Raw genomic sequence first — 14867 nt, 5'->3', positions numbered from 1 at the left:
CGTGACAAAGTATTAGCAAGAGTAACTATAATTTACTGAATACTTACTGCATGTCAGCCATCATAGTGGTGCTTTACATAATTGCAGCCATTTCAGCCATTTAATTCTTACAACAAATGAATGAGTTCAGAAACAGTGACCCATTTCAGAGATGAAGACACTGAGACTCAGGAACATTAAGCAACTTTCCCAAGTTCAAAAAACTTCTGGGGCACCTGGGTGGCTTAGTCGGTTAAGCGTCCGACTTTCGCTTGGGTCCTGATCTCGCGGTTCGTGGGTTCGAGCCCCGCGTCGGGCTCTGTGCTGACTGCCAGCTCAGAGCCTGGAGCCTGTTTCAGAGTCTGTGACTCCCTCTCTCTCTGACCCTCCCCTGCTCACGCTGTCTCTCTCTCTCTCCTAGAAATAAATAAAACATTAAAAAAAAAATTAAAAAAAAAAAAAAAAACTTCTAAATGTTTTAATCAAGATTTGAACCTCTATCTAACTCTAGAACACCTCTCCTACATTTTTCTTGAAGTAACATATATTCTAGATGGATTTTCACAATGTGATAACTCCTGAATTGAATACAGATAAACAGAAGCACCCATTTTACATCTTCTCAGGAAAGAGTTATAGATATTAAAACATACACACACACACACACACACACACACACACACACACACACAGAAATGGCTTTCCAAAACGGTGATGAAAGAGCTAGAGAAACTATTCAAGCATATAGCCTCTGGTTTCTCTTTCTGAACAAGGAGTTGTGTTCCTTGTGCTGAATATGGTTGAAGAATCAGAAGGAACAAGTCAGTTCTGTGTGGTCTCTTGTTCGTGTTAGGTGCTGTACCCTTAACTATATGAAATAGACGCATATAGTGTGTGCATGTGTGTTTTAGAGTGAGGGCTTCCTGTAGATCCATACCCTACAAACGATTCTTCATTATTGGTCTCTTACTGTCAATACAATGTGAGAAATCTATTTCTTGTAATTATGAAAGCAGGGGCAGAAAATGCAACAAAAAACTACAAAGAAAAAAATAATATAGGGAAGAGAAATGAAAAAAACCAGATGAAACCAGCAAAATAAGGAAAAGGAAAAATAAGTAAAAAAATAAAAACAGGAGATGGTGGGGGTGAGGGGGGAGTGGAAGGAGGGTGATGGGCATGGAGAANAGAGTAAAATACATAATCCAAAAATTAATATAAATAAGATTCCATTCTGACAAGTATTCAATTCAGTGAGGAAAAAAAATGTCTTTTAATTAGTGATGTTGGATCAATGGATTGGTATTTCAGAAGAAAATAAAAGTAAATACTCATATTAAACTCCATAAAAAATAAGTTTCAAATTCATCAAGATTTAAATGTAAAATAATAAAACAACAAAAACCTTCCCAGAAAAGCTGGGAAACTATATATATGACATAGAGTGGAAATACAGAAATTATTTTTTAAAGAGAAATATATGTATCTTTGGCTATATAGAAATGTTTAATTTTTGTAGGTCAAAAGATGCCATATATAAAATCCAATGGATGAGTAATTATACTTGGGGAAAACACTGTAATGTGAATGATAAAATTTTAACATCTGTAATATCTTTTATTTTTTAATGTTTTATTTATTTCTGAGAGAGAGAGAGACAGCATGAGCAGGAGAGGGTCAGAGAGAGAGGGAGATACAGAATCTGAAGCAGGCTCCAGGCTCCGAGCTAGCTGTCAGCACAAAGCCCGACGCGAAGCTCCAACCCACGAACCGTGAGATCACGACCTGAGCCGAAGTTGGACACCCAACTGACTGAGCCACCCAGACGCCCCTGTAGTATTTTTTTACAGTGCTCATAAATTGACAAGAAAATGAGAAATGCTCTTTTGTATATCACTAGTGAGAATATGAAATATTATAACTTGCTGGTGATAGTCGGAATCTATCTTATATGGACAAAAAGAATATGAACCTAACAAGAGTGTTTATTACAGCAGCATTTGCTGTGGGAAAAGAACTGGAGACAAAGTGTAACCTCTTGACAAGAGGTTAGTTGAGTATGTTAGACACACTCACACTGTGGACTTCTAGGCAGCCACTGAAAACCATGAACTAAACTAAAGGGGTGTGTGTGTACATGTGTATCTTACATGACCATGGGAAACAGTGTACCATGGTAATTAAGATGAATTACAGGTAGGCAAGATAAGACTGATGACAGGGAAAGTGAAAGGAGACAGAAATGAAGACAGGAAAGGAGCAAAATCTGACACACACAAACAGCAGATATAAAATCGCATTCTTGCCTTCGTGGAAATTTAGATACCTAATAGAAAAGAAGCATTTTAAAAGTACGCTTCTTTTGGTCAAACTTCTATAAATGTCATCTCTTAACCAATACAGAGTCATTAATTCAAATTAGTGAGATTTCAATGAATTAAACTACAAAGTAGTAGTTTGGAACGAAATTTTTTTTAAATGACATGGAGTGTAGATTTATAAGAGTTTTATTGTTCATGTTTGCAACAAGACTTTCTACATTTGTCTGAATCTAGGAAAACAAACTAATGTTTAGGTTGTGATTCTCAAACTCAAGCTTGAATCAATCAGCGGAGGGCTTGTGAGAAGATAGCCGCCGGACCACCAGTGACCTCCCCCCCCAGGATTCTGGGTCAACAGGTCTGGAGTAAAAGTTAAGAATTTCCATTTTTTGATTCTTTGTTTTTTATTTATTTTTTAGAGAAAATTGATTTTTATATAAACATTTTAAAACTTCCCTGCATGTATAGGAATCTAATTATTAAATTCATTGAGAAACGAGTGCCTTACTTCTTAACTTTTGGGAGAAATCTGGGCACAGGTTGGTGGCAGGCAGGGGAAAAATTGGCTAAATTGCTACATTCTAAAGGGACAAACACCAAGCTGTTTTTTTTTAATAGTTTATTGTCAAGTTGGTTTCCATATAACACCCAGTGCTCATCCCCACAAGTGCCCTCTTCCCTGCCCATCTCCCCCCTTCCCCTCAGTTTGTCCTCAGCATTCAAGAGTCTCTCATGGTTTGCCTCCCTCCCTCTCCCCCACTATTTTTCCCCTTCTCCTCCCCCATGGTCCTCCGTTAAGTTCCTCCTAATCCTCCTATACGTGCAAACATACGTTATCTGTCCTTCTCTGCCTGACTTAATTTAGCTCAGCATAACACCCTTGAGTTCCATCCATGTTGCTACACATGGCCAGATTTCATTCTTTCTCATTGCCATGTAGTATTCCATTGTATAGATAAACTACATCGTCTAACAACTTCCCAGGAGAGGCTGATGCTATTGTTCTGGAAACCACACATTGAGAACCAACAGGCTAAAGGAAGCTAATGTTGAAAAGAAAACATGACCCACAAGATGCTCCTTCACCACAGCTGTACTTACATTTAAGCCAGCTTTCCTCCAGTAATAGTTGCTATATTGGTTAACCATGCACTTCGTTTTTTCTTTAAACTTTTCTTCAGAGTCAGTAGACCACCAAGGATCCAGATTTCCATTTTTATCATATTTTCTACCTAGCAGAAAGGAAAATTAAAAGATATTTGTACTACCCGTGTTCTCTTCTAGGATTTTTATGGTTTCACGTCTCACATTTAAGTCTTTACTCCATTCTGAGTTTATTTTTGTGGATGGTGTAAGCAAGCGATCCAGTTTCATTTTTTTCTGCATGCAGATGCTCAGTTTTCCCAAAGCCATTTGTTGAAGACACTGCCTTTTTCCCAGGGGATATTCTTTCCTGCTCTGTCAAAGATTAATTGACCATATAATTGTGGGTTTATTTCTGGGGTCTCTATTGTGTTCTTTGGATCTTTGTGTCTATTTTTGTGCCAATACCATAGTGTTTTGATGACTACCACTTTGTAACATAACCTGGAAACTCTGGAATTATGATGCCTCCTACTTTGCCTTTCTTGCTCCAAACTGCTTTGGCTATTCAGAGCCTTTTGTGATTCCATACAAGTTTTAGGATTGTTTGTTCTAGCTCTGTGAAAAATGCTGCTGGTATGTTGATAGGGATTGCATCATTTTCCCAAGCAAGACATCCAGATGGCCAAAAGACACATGAAAAGATGCTCAACAACACATTTCATCAATGAAATGCAAACCAAAACTATAATGAGAGATCACCTCACACTTGTCGGAATGGCTAAAAACAATAATACAAGAGCCAACAGGTATCGGCGAGATGTGGAAATAGGGGAACCCTCTTAGACTGTTGGTGGGGATGTANAAACATTAAAAGACTTTCTTAAAAAAAAAAAAAAAAGAACTATATTATGAACCAACAACTGCACTACTAGGTATTTATCCAAAGAATACAAAAATACTAATTCAAAGGGATACATGCATCCTGATGTTTACAGCAAATAACCAAGTTATGGAAACAGCTCAATTTTCCACTGACTGATGAATGGCTGAAGATATAGATAGAAAGATAGATAAAGAAATAAAGATACAGGTACAATATACATATACACAGTTGAATATTATTCAGCCATAAAAAAGAATGAAATCTTGCCATTTGCATTGACATGCAGAGAACTAGAGAATATAATGCTAAGTGAAATAAGTCAGAGAAAGACAAATACTACATGATTTCACTTGTATGTAAAATTTAAGAAACAAAGCTAATGATTTTAAGGAGAGAGAGAGAGAGAGAGAGAGAGAGAGAGAGAGAGAGAGAGAAGCAAACACCAGACTCTTAACTACAGAGAACAAACATCAGTTTGGTAACTGATGGTTACCAGAGGGGAGGTAAGTGGGGCAGGGGTAAAATGGGTGATGGGGATTAAGAAGGGCAGTTATCCTGATGAGCACAGGGTGATACACGGAAGTGTTAAATCCCCATACTGTACACCTGAAACTGATACTATACTGTATGTTAACTAGCTGGAATTTAAATAAAAACAAAAAAGATATTTGTAGTATTTATTGAAACTAATTTCCTCATTGTCTTTTTCCCTCAATTCAAGAGGCCTTGAGAAAGCAGTCCCAAAAGCAGGGACCATACCTGGGAGCAGCTTCTACCTTCTCTCCAGTGTCTCAGGTTAATTGTAAAAAGGGAGGAAGGAGAAAGAGGTTTGAGGAAGTTTTTTCTTCCTAAGTAATAAAGAACATTTTAAAAATAAGATTCATCAGCTTATGGCATGCACATTCTAAACCATTCTTGAATTCTTTGTTTTCCTCTGATAAAAATGTTCTCTGGATTATGAAATGAAACGGCTTCATTCAGAAAGCCCATGAAAGGAGATGGAGCGCCAGTACCAGTGAAATTCCAAATCATCTATAGGAACAGTCCAATGAGTCATTCACGCTGTGAGACTGCAGCCCCTGACTCAATCCTATAGGAACGTGTTTCCTCCAAGTTGCTAGGAGCTGAGAGACACTTAAAACCTCTGTTATGAATCATTCCACAGCCATCAGTGTGCATGGAAGTCCCATCTGTCCTGCTTTGACAAGGAAGGTTGCTCTCAAAAGAGAACTTGGAACAAGAATGGAAATCTCCAAAACATAAGGGAAAAACATCAGTTATACATGCTTTTTTGCCACAGGCTTACTCTTCGTTTTCTCTACATCCTTCAAAAGAAGTTTGAGTATATCTGGACTGTCTTCATACTCAAGATTACTATTGGTTTGAACTTAATTATGCAAAGAATTCTTCATCGGGCATACAAGAAAGTCCTCGAAGCCAAGGTGTTAACTGGAATAATCCAAGGCTCTTCAGCAGGATTGGATGCCGCTAACACGAACCCCTGGGAGGGCATGGACTTACTGTCCTCCACACACTATCCAACCAATCATTAAACAGTTACTGGGCATGTAGTTAACTGTGTGACTCTCTGTTCTAAGTACTGATTACAGAGTGAAATTGCCATCATTAGATTATGTTCTTGGAGAATGACTTCAAAAGGCCTCCAAAAGATTCAAGGCAGGAACTATACTTGAATTTCCCAGGAAGAAAGGCCCAGAACCAAGAGATCACTCCTGGCTTATGTTTCTTAGCTAAGACACCCTTCTTAGATAAACCAAACATGCAAAGACAGAAAGTGTAGCTCTGGATATTGAGAGGACCACAAGGTAGCTACATTTTAAGAGGGAGGGGGCAGACCAAGAGGCACAAAAACCTTAGATGATTCAGAAAGAGTTGGTGGGAGCACAGGAAGAATTGTCCAGAAGGAGAACCAAAAGAGTATCTGGGCTTGGGGTCAGCATCCAGGAAAGGATGGTGGAGACACCACAGACATGGAAAAAACAGGTCCTTTCTATACAATCTTGCCTTGTGCCAGTCAGCTCCTTGAATCTGCCTCCAAGTCACTGTGCAGATGTGGATATGATTGTAATTTGCGACTAATTCATAAATTTCAGAGATTTCATGTGGCTTTCCAATAATACTCAAAAGGAGAAAGGAGTGCCAATTAAAAATGATGACAACCCTCAAGGGGCAATAATTTCTTTAGTTGATGAATATTCTACTTTTGTGCTTAAATGTCAATGGGATACACAGCATATTCTACATTATGCATTATTAGGAAAGCATAGCCCCTAAAAAAATTCTGAAGATATACCAGTATAGAGAAAAACACAGCTTAAGTATTGCATAATCCTTGAAATAGTATAAAAGAATCAGGCAACGGGGAAAAACTGAGAGCTTTCCCCCTGAGATCAGGAACACGACAGGGATGTCCACTCTCACCACTGTNATTTTCATCTTCAGAGCAGAGCTCACACCTCCAGGGAGAGCATCCCAAGATGGTGAATAAAGAAGTGAGAGAGGGGAGAGGGTATGAAGCAATTCCTGTAACTATCATGGCAGCTACAGCAATCCTGATCTAAATGCAAAGCTAATTTCATTGAAATTACAAGGTCTTTTTTTTCATGCTATCCCATCACCAACAGGAACAATTATTTATTTATGGCAAGCTATAACAACAAGGCATGGGGGAAACTTTTCAATCAGCAGTCATACTGCTTTGGATAATCTTCAGTCTATGATGATGCCACTATGCAAAGATAATAGCAACAATTAACATCCGTATCATCAACATTATCATAAAAGCAGCAGCTTATACAATGAATCAGTACTTACCATTATTATCAAATCCATGTGTAAATTCATGTCCAACAATTACTCCTATAGCTCCATAACTCAGAGATCTATGGTATAAATAGATTACAGGCATGAACCCCAGAGCATAATCATTTGATTTTTCTCAGTGAAAAGACAAGATAATCTGTTTTCTAGTAACCACAACAACTTAATAACCACACCCTCAAAACTATAAAAAGAAAAATCTAAACACAATCTTCTCATTGAAATAGACAAAGAAAATAAATTCTAATACTGCCACAATGACCATGTATGAAATTAGGGATGTGAAAGAGATGGTTTCTAAAGTCCCTTCTAGCTCTAATGCTTCTATAATTCTGTATCAGCTCTAGATACTTTATATTTATAAACAGCCAAAGCAGCAGCAGGGTTTGAAAAGATCCTGTCTGTAAACATACCATTTATTTTTTATCTGAGAACCTGGTGAAAAAATCACTATAGACTTAGAAGTTAAATTGTTTCCCAAATGCAATCATAAAAAAGGAACAGAGCGGAGATTGAAAGAGATCACTGCTTTCAAAGGTAGTCACATTCCCTTGCTTCTGTGAAAGACAAGCTCAGGAGTGAATGGCAAAGATCATGAAGCCTTAACCAGATTTGGAAACTGCAGAATCATAAGCCAGTAGTGATTGTTTGGTGGTGCTGTTAGGTAGCAGTAAAGAACTGAAACAGTGTATATTAATGATACATGAAGAAATCCATAAGGAGGCTTCCAGGTGTGTGTCTGTGTATATGCACACGTACACGTGGGTCTGGCACCTCTCTCAACTACAAGTTCCATGAAAGCCAAACCCTTATCAATCTGATCACTGTTAAATTCTCTGTACCTAGTACATAGTAAGAAAGTTAACAATCATTTAACTAATCAGTTAATTAACTTTGCCATATCAAGCAAGTGATAGGTCTACATGTAATTCAGTTTTTTAACATGTGGCTGAATATTAAAGACAACTTAAAAATCTTTGTTATGAGGATTCTTCCTGAGATTTCCTGAAAATACTTTGCAGTTGCCTTCTGACATGCAACATCAAAGTCACCCAGCAAATGGAAAGGACCCATAAGTGCAAAGAACAAGAATTTTTGAAGCAACATGTTATTACAGGACATAATGATTCTTAACATGTTAATTGTTGGTCTCAACGATACTCAAGGAAGTGCTGTAAGATTTCATTTTTCCCCTTGGTGGCAATTCTTTCCTTCATTTCTTTCCTGCAAGGTAATTTGCATTTGAAAAAACACTTCCTACTGTTTTTACATCATTGCAAACCTTCATTAAAGAAGTAAGAGTAGGGGGTGCCTGGGTGGCTCAGTCGGTTAATTGTCCAACTTCAGCTCAGGTCAGATCTCACGGTTCGTGGGTTCGAGTACCACATCAGGCTTTGAGCTAACAGCTCAGAGCCTGGAACCTGTTTCAGATTCTGTGTCTCCCTCTCTCTCTGCCCCTCCCCCACTCAAGCTCTGTCTCTGTCTCAAAAATAAATAAACTATTTAAAATTTTTTTAAAAAAGAAGTAAGAGTAAAATTATGCATTTCAATCATGGAGCTATCATGGCAGTGTGGAACAAAACTTGTAATGTTACATGGTGCTCATTTCTGCAGTAGTGGCTGTCACTAGGCAGCCTATAACATTTCGTTTTTCAAGCCTCTCAGCCCTGAGAACAGTACTCAGTCCTCTACCACCTTTGGTCAATGCAGTTGACTGGATGAATTTCAGGGATGAACAATGGAAGCTTATAGGAACTGCTCTACAATAAACTTCCCTTAAGAGGGGCTGCTCCTAATTGAATTCAACGGCACATAAAAAGAATTATCCACCATAATCAAGTGATATTCATTCCTGGGTTACAGGGCCGGTTCAATATTCGTAAATCAATCAATGTGATACATCACATTAACAAAAGAAAAGATAAAAACCATATGATCCTGTTGATAGATACAGAAAAAGCATTTGACAAAATACAGCATCCTTTCCTAATAAAGACCCTCGAGAAAGTTGGGATAGAAGGAACTTACTTAAACATCATCAAAGCCATCTCTGAGAAGCCCTTGGCTACATCATCCTCTAGAAGGAAAAACTGAGAGCTTTCCCCCTGAAATCAGGAAATGACAGGGATGTGCACTCTCACCACTGTTATTTAACATAGTGCTGGAAGTCCTATCATCAGCCATCAGACAACAAAAGGAAATCAAAGGCATCAGATTTGGCAAAGAAGAAGTCAAACTTTCACATTTCGCAGATGAGATGATACTCTACAAAGAAAACTTGAGAGACTGCACCAGAAGCCTACTAGCACTGATCCATGAATTCAGCAAAATCACAGGGTACAAAATAAATGTATAGAAATAGGTTGCATTTTTATACAGCAATAATGAAGCAACACAAAGAGAAATCAAGAAATTGAGGGGTGCCTGGGTGGCTTAGTCGGTTAAGCGTCTGACTTTCGCTTAGGTCATGATCTCGTGGTTCGTGGGTTCGAGCCCTGCGTCGGGCTCTGTGTTGACTGCCAGCTCAGAGCCTGGAGCCTATTTCAGAGTCTGTATCTCCCTCTCTCTCTGACCCTCCCCTGCTCACGCTGTCTCTCTCTCTCCTAGAAATAAATAAAAATTAAAAAAAAAAAAGAAATTGATCTCACTCACTATTGCACAATAACCATAAAATATCTAGGAATAAACCTAATCAAAGATATAAGAGATATGCATGATGAANTCATCAGGGATATACAAATCAAAACCACACTGAGATACCACCTCATCCAGTTAGAGTGTCTAAAATGAGCAAATCAGAGCNAATGACATATCAGATGAAGGGCTAGTATCCAAAATCTATAAGGAACTCACAAAACTCCACACCCGAAAAACAAATAATCCAGTGAAGAAATGGGCAGAAGACATGAACAGACACTTCCACAAAGAGGACATCCAGATGGCCAATATGAAACGATGCTCAGCGTCCCTCCTCATCACGGAAATACAAAAACTTAAATATTTTCTATTGCTTATTAATGCCCAGGCTCCTTACCCATCACTCAGAGCTTGCCAATATCAAATATCAACTTTCTTTTATAGATGTCTTTTCCACTACATCCCCTCATATACTAATTGGATCAATCAAACTAAAATCTTGGTTTTCTATAGTTACTTTTCTTTCTTTTTCTCACATTATTTCCTCCATTTCTTCCATGGTTTTAGGCCCTTTACTATCAACTCAAATCATAACAATCCTTCAAGGTCCACATAGTTGTCCTATGAGTCAATGCAAAAGTGAATAAATGCAGAAAGATCAAAGTCCCCTGTGCAGATGCTGCCTTTCCTGTCCAGTCACACAAAGTGGAAAAAGAATCAGAAAACAAATTCCTAAAATGATGAAAGTACATCTGACCCACACCAAGTTCTATGTCTTGTTTTTGCTGAACAAACAGTGGTGTTGGTTTTTGTTTTTGTGACTTTATATTCTAATCTCAGCCAAAGCAGTATGTTCCTCCTTACTTGTCAATAGCTGACTTCTTCATTAATTTACCTACCGAGGGTATTCTGTTCCCCAAAAAAAAGGCTTCTGGAGCTCTCCTGCTGGAAATCCTGGGAGAAAGACAGATAAAATTGTAAGAGATACAGAGATTGATTCAATTATGAGTACTTGGTTCAAGCTTTAGCCGAGAAGTTTCAAAGGCCCCCCTGAAAGCTAGGAGCACTCAAGAGATTCACTGTTTCTAAAATGACATTAATTCAACAGAGTTTGTAACAAGTGCATCACAATGGTTTCAAGGAAACCACTTTGCATGAACACGCAATTAAATAGGCATTGTTCACCCTGCCATGACTTGGGTTCCTTCATAGCACATGCAGGAAGTTTCTGGCAGTCCAGCAGCTTCCCTGATAAAGGAAGGGCCAGCTACATGGACACGCAAACTGTGGAGTCACAGACCCTCCCTCCCCCGGGGGTCCCATGTGCACACAACATTCTTGGTGATTCCCAGAAGCACAGAACTCCAGTAGATCCACAATGTGGGGGATTCTGTGAGACTCAAAGCAAGTACAAGATAAGCATATGACATCCAAGACTGAGTAGATGTGAGCTCTGACAGCCCCAAGAGGGCTCTTTCTAATGGAACCAGGATTTGCTTTGATCACCAAAAAAAGGCAAGGGCACTCTAACCTGAATGACCAGGGAACTCTATCAGATCTTTTCTTACTTTTGTTACTTCCCTGTATTAACCAATCACGTACAGTGAAAATGACACAGAAGCAAAGGGAAACACAGGGCAACCCATAGTTTATTTTCCTTTCAGTACTTCCTTTTTCATCAGTAAGCTAAAGATGAGAGTGTTAGGAGAATCCATGTGTATTAGGAAATGACATAAAAACGTGGGGTCGGTTTCATGCAGCATTTCCACTGTTACAGTAAGAACAAAATATCTATGCATGTATAAGCTACAAAATACAAACTGCATAATTTTGGTGATTTCACATACAAGTTAAAAGCTGTTTTCATTTAAAACTGGCATTGTACAATCTAAAGATGAACAGTAAAATTATGCTGATGACTTAAAATGTTTATTTTTCTTACAACTTACAATGGCAATGAATAGCAAATAAACCATGACAAGTTTAGAGAAAGAGAAGCCAATAAATGCAGGATAAACATCATACTTGAGTACCTTTAGCTGCACTCTTTCCTGACCCCATATTTTCATTTTGCAGTGGGCCTTACAAATCATGCATCTGGCTTTGTGCAGATGAGTGGGAGAAATGCTTTGCTTTGCTAGTGCAACTCACCACTAAATTTAACCTTCTGGGCTGATCCTAAGAGCTGCATTCCTAAGTCATAACAATCAGGAATGCCAAGAATAGTAACAAAAGACACACACACACACACACACACACATTCAGAGAGAGAGAGAGAGAGAGAGAGAGGGAGAGAGGGAGGGAGGGAGAGAAAGAGAGAGAGAGCGCGAGCCAGAGAGCTGCCTTCTGCAATGTCCTTGGCTGTTCCAGAGCTTTCGTTCCCTTTGAGACTGAAATCTCTTTTATGAGTTAAAATGTCATGACGCTGACAGTATGGAGCCTGCTTGGGATTCTCTTTGTCTCTCTTCTCTCTGCCCCTTTCCCACATGCAGCCTCATGCCCTCTCTCAAAATAACAAACATTAAAAAACTAAATACAATGTTTTCTCTTCACTCCCTCCCTCTCAACATTCTGTCTATCTACCAGTCATGAAAGGGTAGTACAAGAGGTGGGGGCAAGAAAACAAGTTCTTAATTTAGAAATGAAATGTAATGTTAACATTTATAATAACATTTATAATAGAGTTAAATATTCTTTATGTTTTCTTAATATCAGTTTGAGAGTGCAAAAACCTCACTGCAAAACAGAGATGGATCCAGCTAGCAGTTCTCTCTTCCTGCAGCTTTCAAACAAAGGAAAATGCACCTGACTTTGAAGAGGCAACATCCTATTAATCTTCATAATTTTTTCATTTCCTTACATTTCTTTTTGCATCTTTACATCAATATCCTATCCTCTTTTTTGGTTATTACTTTCAGTAAATCCTTCTGAGTTGGAGATATATATGTATATTGTCAGCGCAGAGCCTGACACGGGGCTCAATCTCATGAACCATGAGATCATGACCTGATCTAAAATCAAGAGTTGAATGCTTAATGGACTGGGCCACCCAGGAGCCCTAAAAACATATTGCACATATATGCAAATCACTGTGTTTATATGAAAGTCTCGTTTCCCACAAAAAATCATCCAAAAGCAATGATAGGGACACCTGGGTGGCTCAGTCAGTTAAGTCCGACTACGGCTCAGGTCATGATCTCACAGTTCATGGGTTCAAGCCTCGCATCGGGCTCTGTGCTGACAGCTCAGGGCCTAGAGCCTGCTTCGGATTCTGGGTCTCCCTCTCTCTCTACCCCTCCTCCCGCTTTTGTTCTTTCTCTCTCTCAAAAATAAACAAACATTAATTTTTTTTAAAAAAAGCAATGATACTTCCTAATAAGAACAATGATCATAAACTAATGTGATCTAATTATAAAATTATTATGGCTTTCCTGCTTGGTACTGTGCCCAGCTGGAAGCACTTCTGTCCACTGACAACATCTTCACAGAAGACATCTGACATGTGCCACCTGCATGTGTCTCCGTGTCTCCGTTTCTGCGGTTTTTGCTGTGAAGGGCCTCAGACCAGCAGGCCACAGCCATCACGCTCCTCTGAGCAGCTGTGTCTGCTCAGCTTGTCAGGGCCAGGGGGTCCTACACTGACCAAGAGGGGCATCTGATGACTTCAGGACGGCTTCGCTGAAGCGAACAGATTAACAGTGGAAGCTACAGTTTTGTAGGTGCTGACTGGCTAGAGGGAAAGAGCAAAGCCCCACAGGGCCACCCCAGTATCTTACCTCATATAGTGGTAAGGTGTACAGCAAAGGTGAAAGTAAAAAATTAAACTGAAAGGGAATGCTTTTTCTCCTCTCTCCCTTTTTAATAGGCTTTTCTTGAGTTTTCTTCTGCAAATCCATTTTATTTCCTTTTCCCCCCCATCTCAGCACCACTTCACTACCTGTTTTAACTTTCAAAGTCCCTTTTTCTATCAGTATGTTTACGGGAGGTACTCCTCACAATGTCGATGTGTGTATATGTACACACATGCACATGCCTACACACATATTACATACAGACACATTATGTATACATATAAACATGTACAGATGTATACATGAGAGGAGAGAGGGAGGGAGAAGGAGGAAACAGACATGTAACTAGTAGACTGGCAAAACCTAAGAAGTGATAATTGGTAATACAGGCCAGGGTGTGACATGCGTGTTGGTGTGAGTGTAAACTGCCACAAGCATTTTGATGAGCAAGTTAGTCATCTCTTAATGCTGTAAATGCCATTTTTTTTTTTTACAAATAGTTTATTGTCAAGTTGGTTTCCACATAACACTCAGTGCTCATCCCCACAAGTGCCCCCCTCCATGCCCATATCCTCCCTCCCCCCTACACCCATCAGTCCTCAGTTTGTTCCCAGCATTCAAGAGTCTCTCATGGTTTGCTTCTCTCCCTTTCCCCCACCATTTCCTCCCTTCTTCTCTCCCATGGTCCTCAGTTAAGTTCCTCCTAATCCTCCTATACGTGCAAACATATGATATTTGTCCTTCTCTGCCTGACTTATTTCACTCAGCATAACACCCTCGAGTTCCATCCATGTTGCTACACATGGCCAGATTTCATTGTTTCTCATTGCCATGTAGTATTATATCATATAGATAAACCACATCTTCCGGATCCATTCGTCCNGGTGAGTTCCTTATAGATTTTGGATATTAACCCTTTATCTGATATGTCATTTGCATTTTCAAAAAATGAGTAACTACATGCCGACATTGGAAAAAATATCTAAAAGATATTATTAGGTGAAAGAAATATTAAGTGGAAAACCAGCATTCAGTTGTGTATGCGGCTCTTTTACGTTAAATCTATACAGTCAGTTCTGCTGTAACACTTACACTGAAAAGGCAAATTTGATCCAAGGTCATTGATATATTGGGACAAAACACTGGGGCATAACTCCAATTTCACATTTGCTTATGTGCAATTTCGTGCTCAAGAAATGCTAAGTGAAAGCAGAAAAACGCATCAAATGAACCAAGCCACACAGGAATACACAAAAATACACACGTCCCAACATGGACCAGTTACCGTAGTTCACCATATGTGTTAGAAGCCACAACCACCCACACCTG

The 14867-nt window shown here is 39.1% G+C and overlaps 1 protein-coding gene across 1 annotated transcript in view; it reads right to left on the bottom strand.

Moving 5' to 3' along the window:
- The window catches only part of PHEX (phosphate regulating endopeptidase X-linked), a 201795-nt gene that overhangs the window by 14431 nt on the left and 172497 nt on the right, over nt 1–14867 (bottom strand). Inside the window, exons 16-18 of the mRNA XM_077770526.1 lie at nt 10647–10701; nt 7105–7172; nt 3402–3532 (exon numbers count right to left, since the gene is read on the bottom strand). Coding sequence (XP_077626652.1) covers nt 3402–3532; nt 7105–7172; nt 10647–10701 — 254 coding nt within the window. The remainder of the gene's footprint in view (nt 1–3401; nt 3533–7104; nt 7173–10646; nt 10702–14867) is intronic.

This window comes from Crocuta crocuta, unplaced genomic scaffold (assembly GCF_008692635.1).
Source record: "Crocuta crocuta isolate KB4526 unplaced genomic scaffold, BGI_CrCroc_1.0 scaffold488, whole genome shotgun sequence".
In the NCBI taxonomy this organism is placed as follows: Eukaryota; Metazoa; Chordata; class Mammalia; order Carnivora; family Hyaenidae; genus Crocuta; species Crocuta crocuta.
This window is presented reverse-complemented; position numbering and strand designations above follow the sequence as displayed.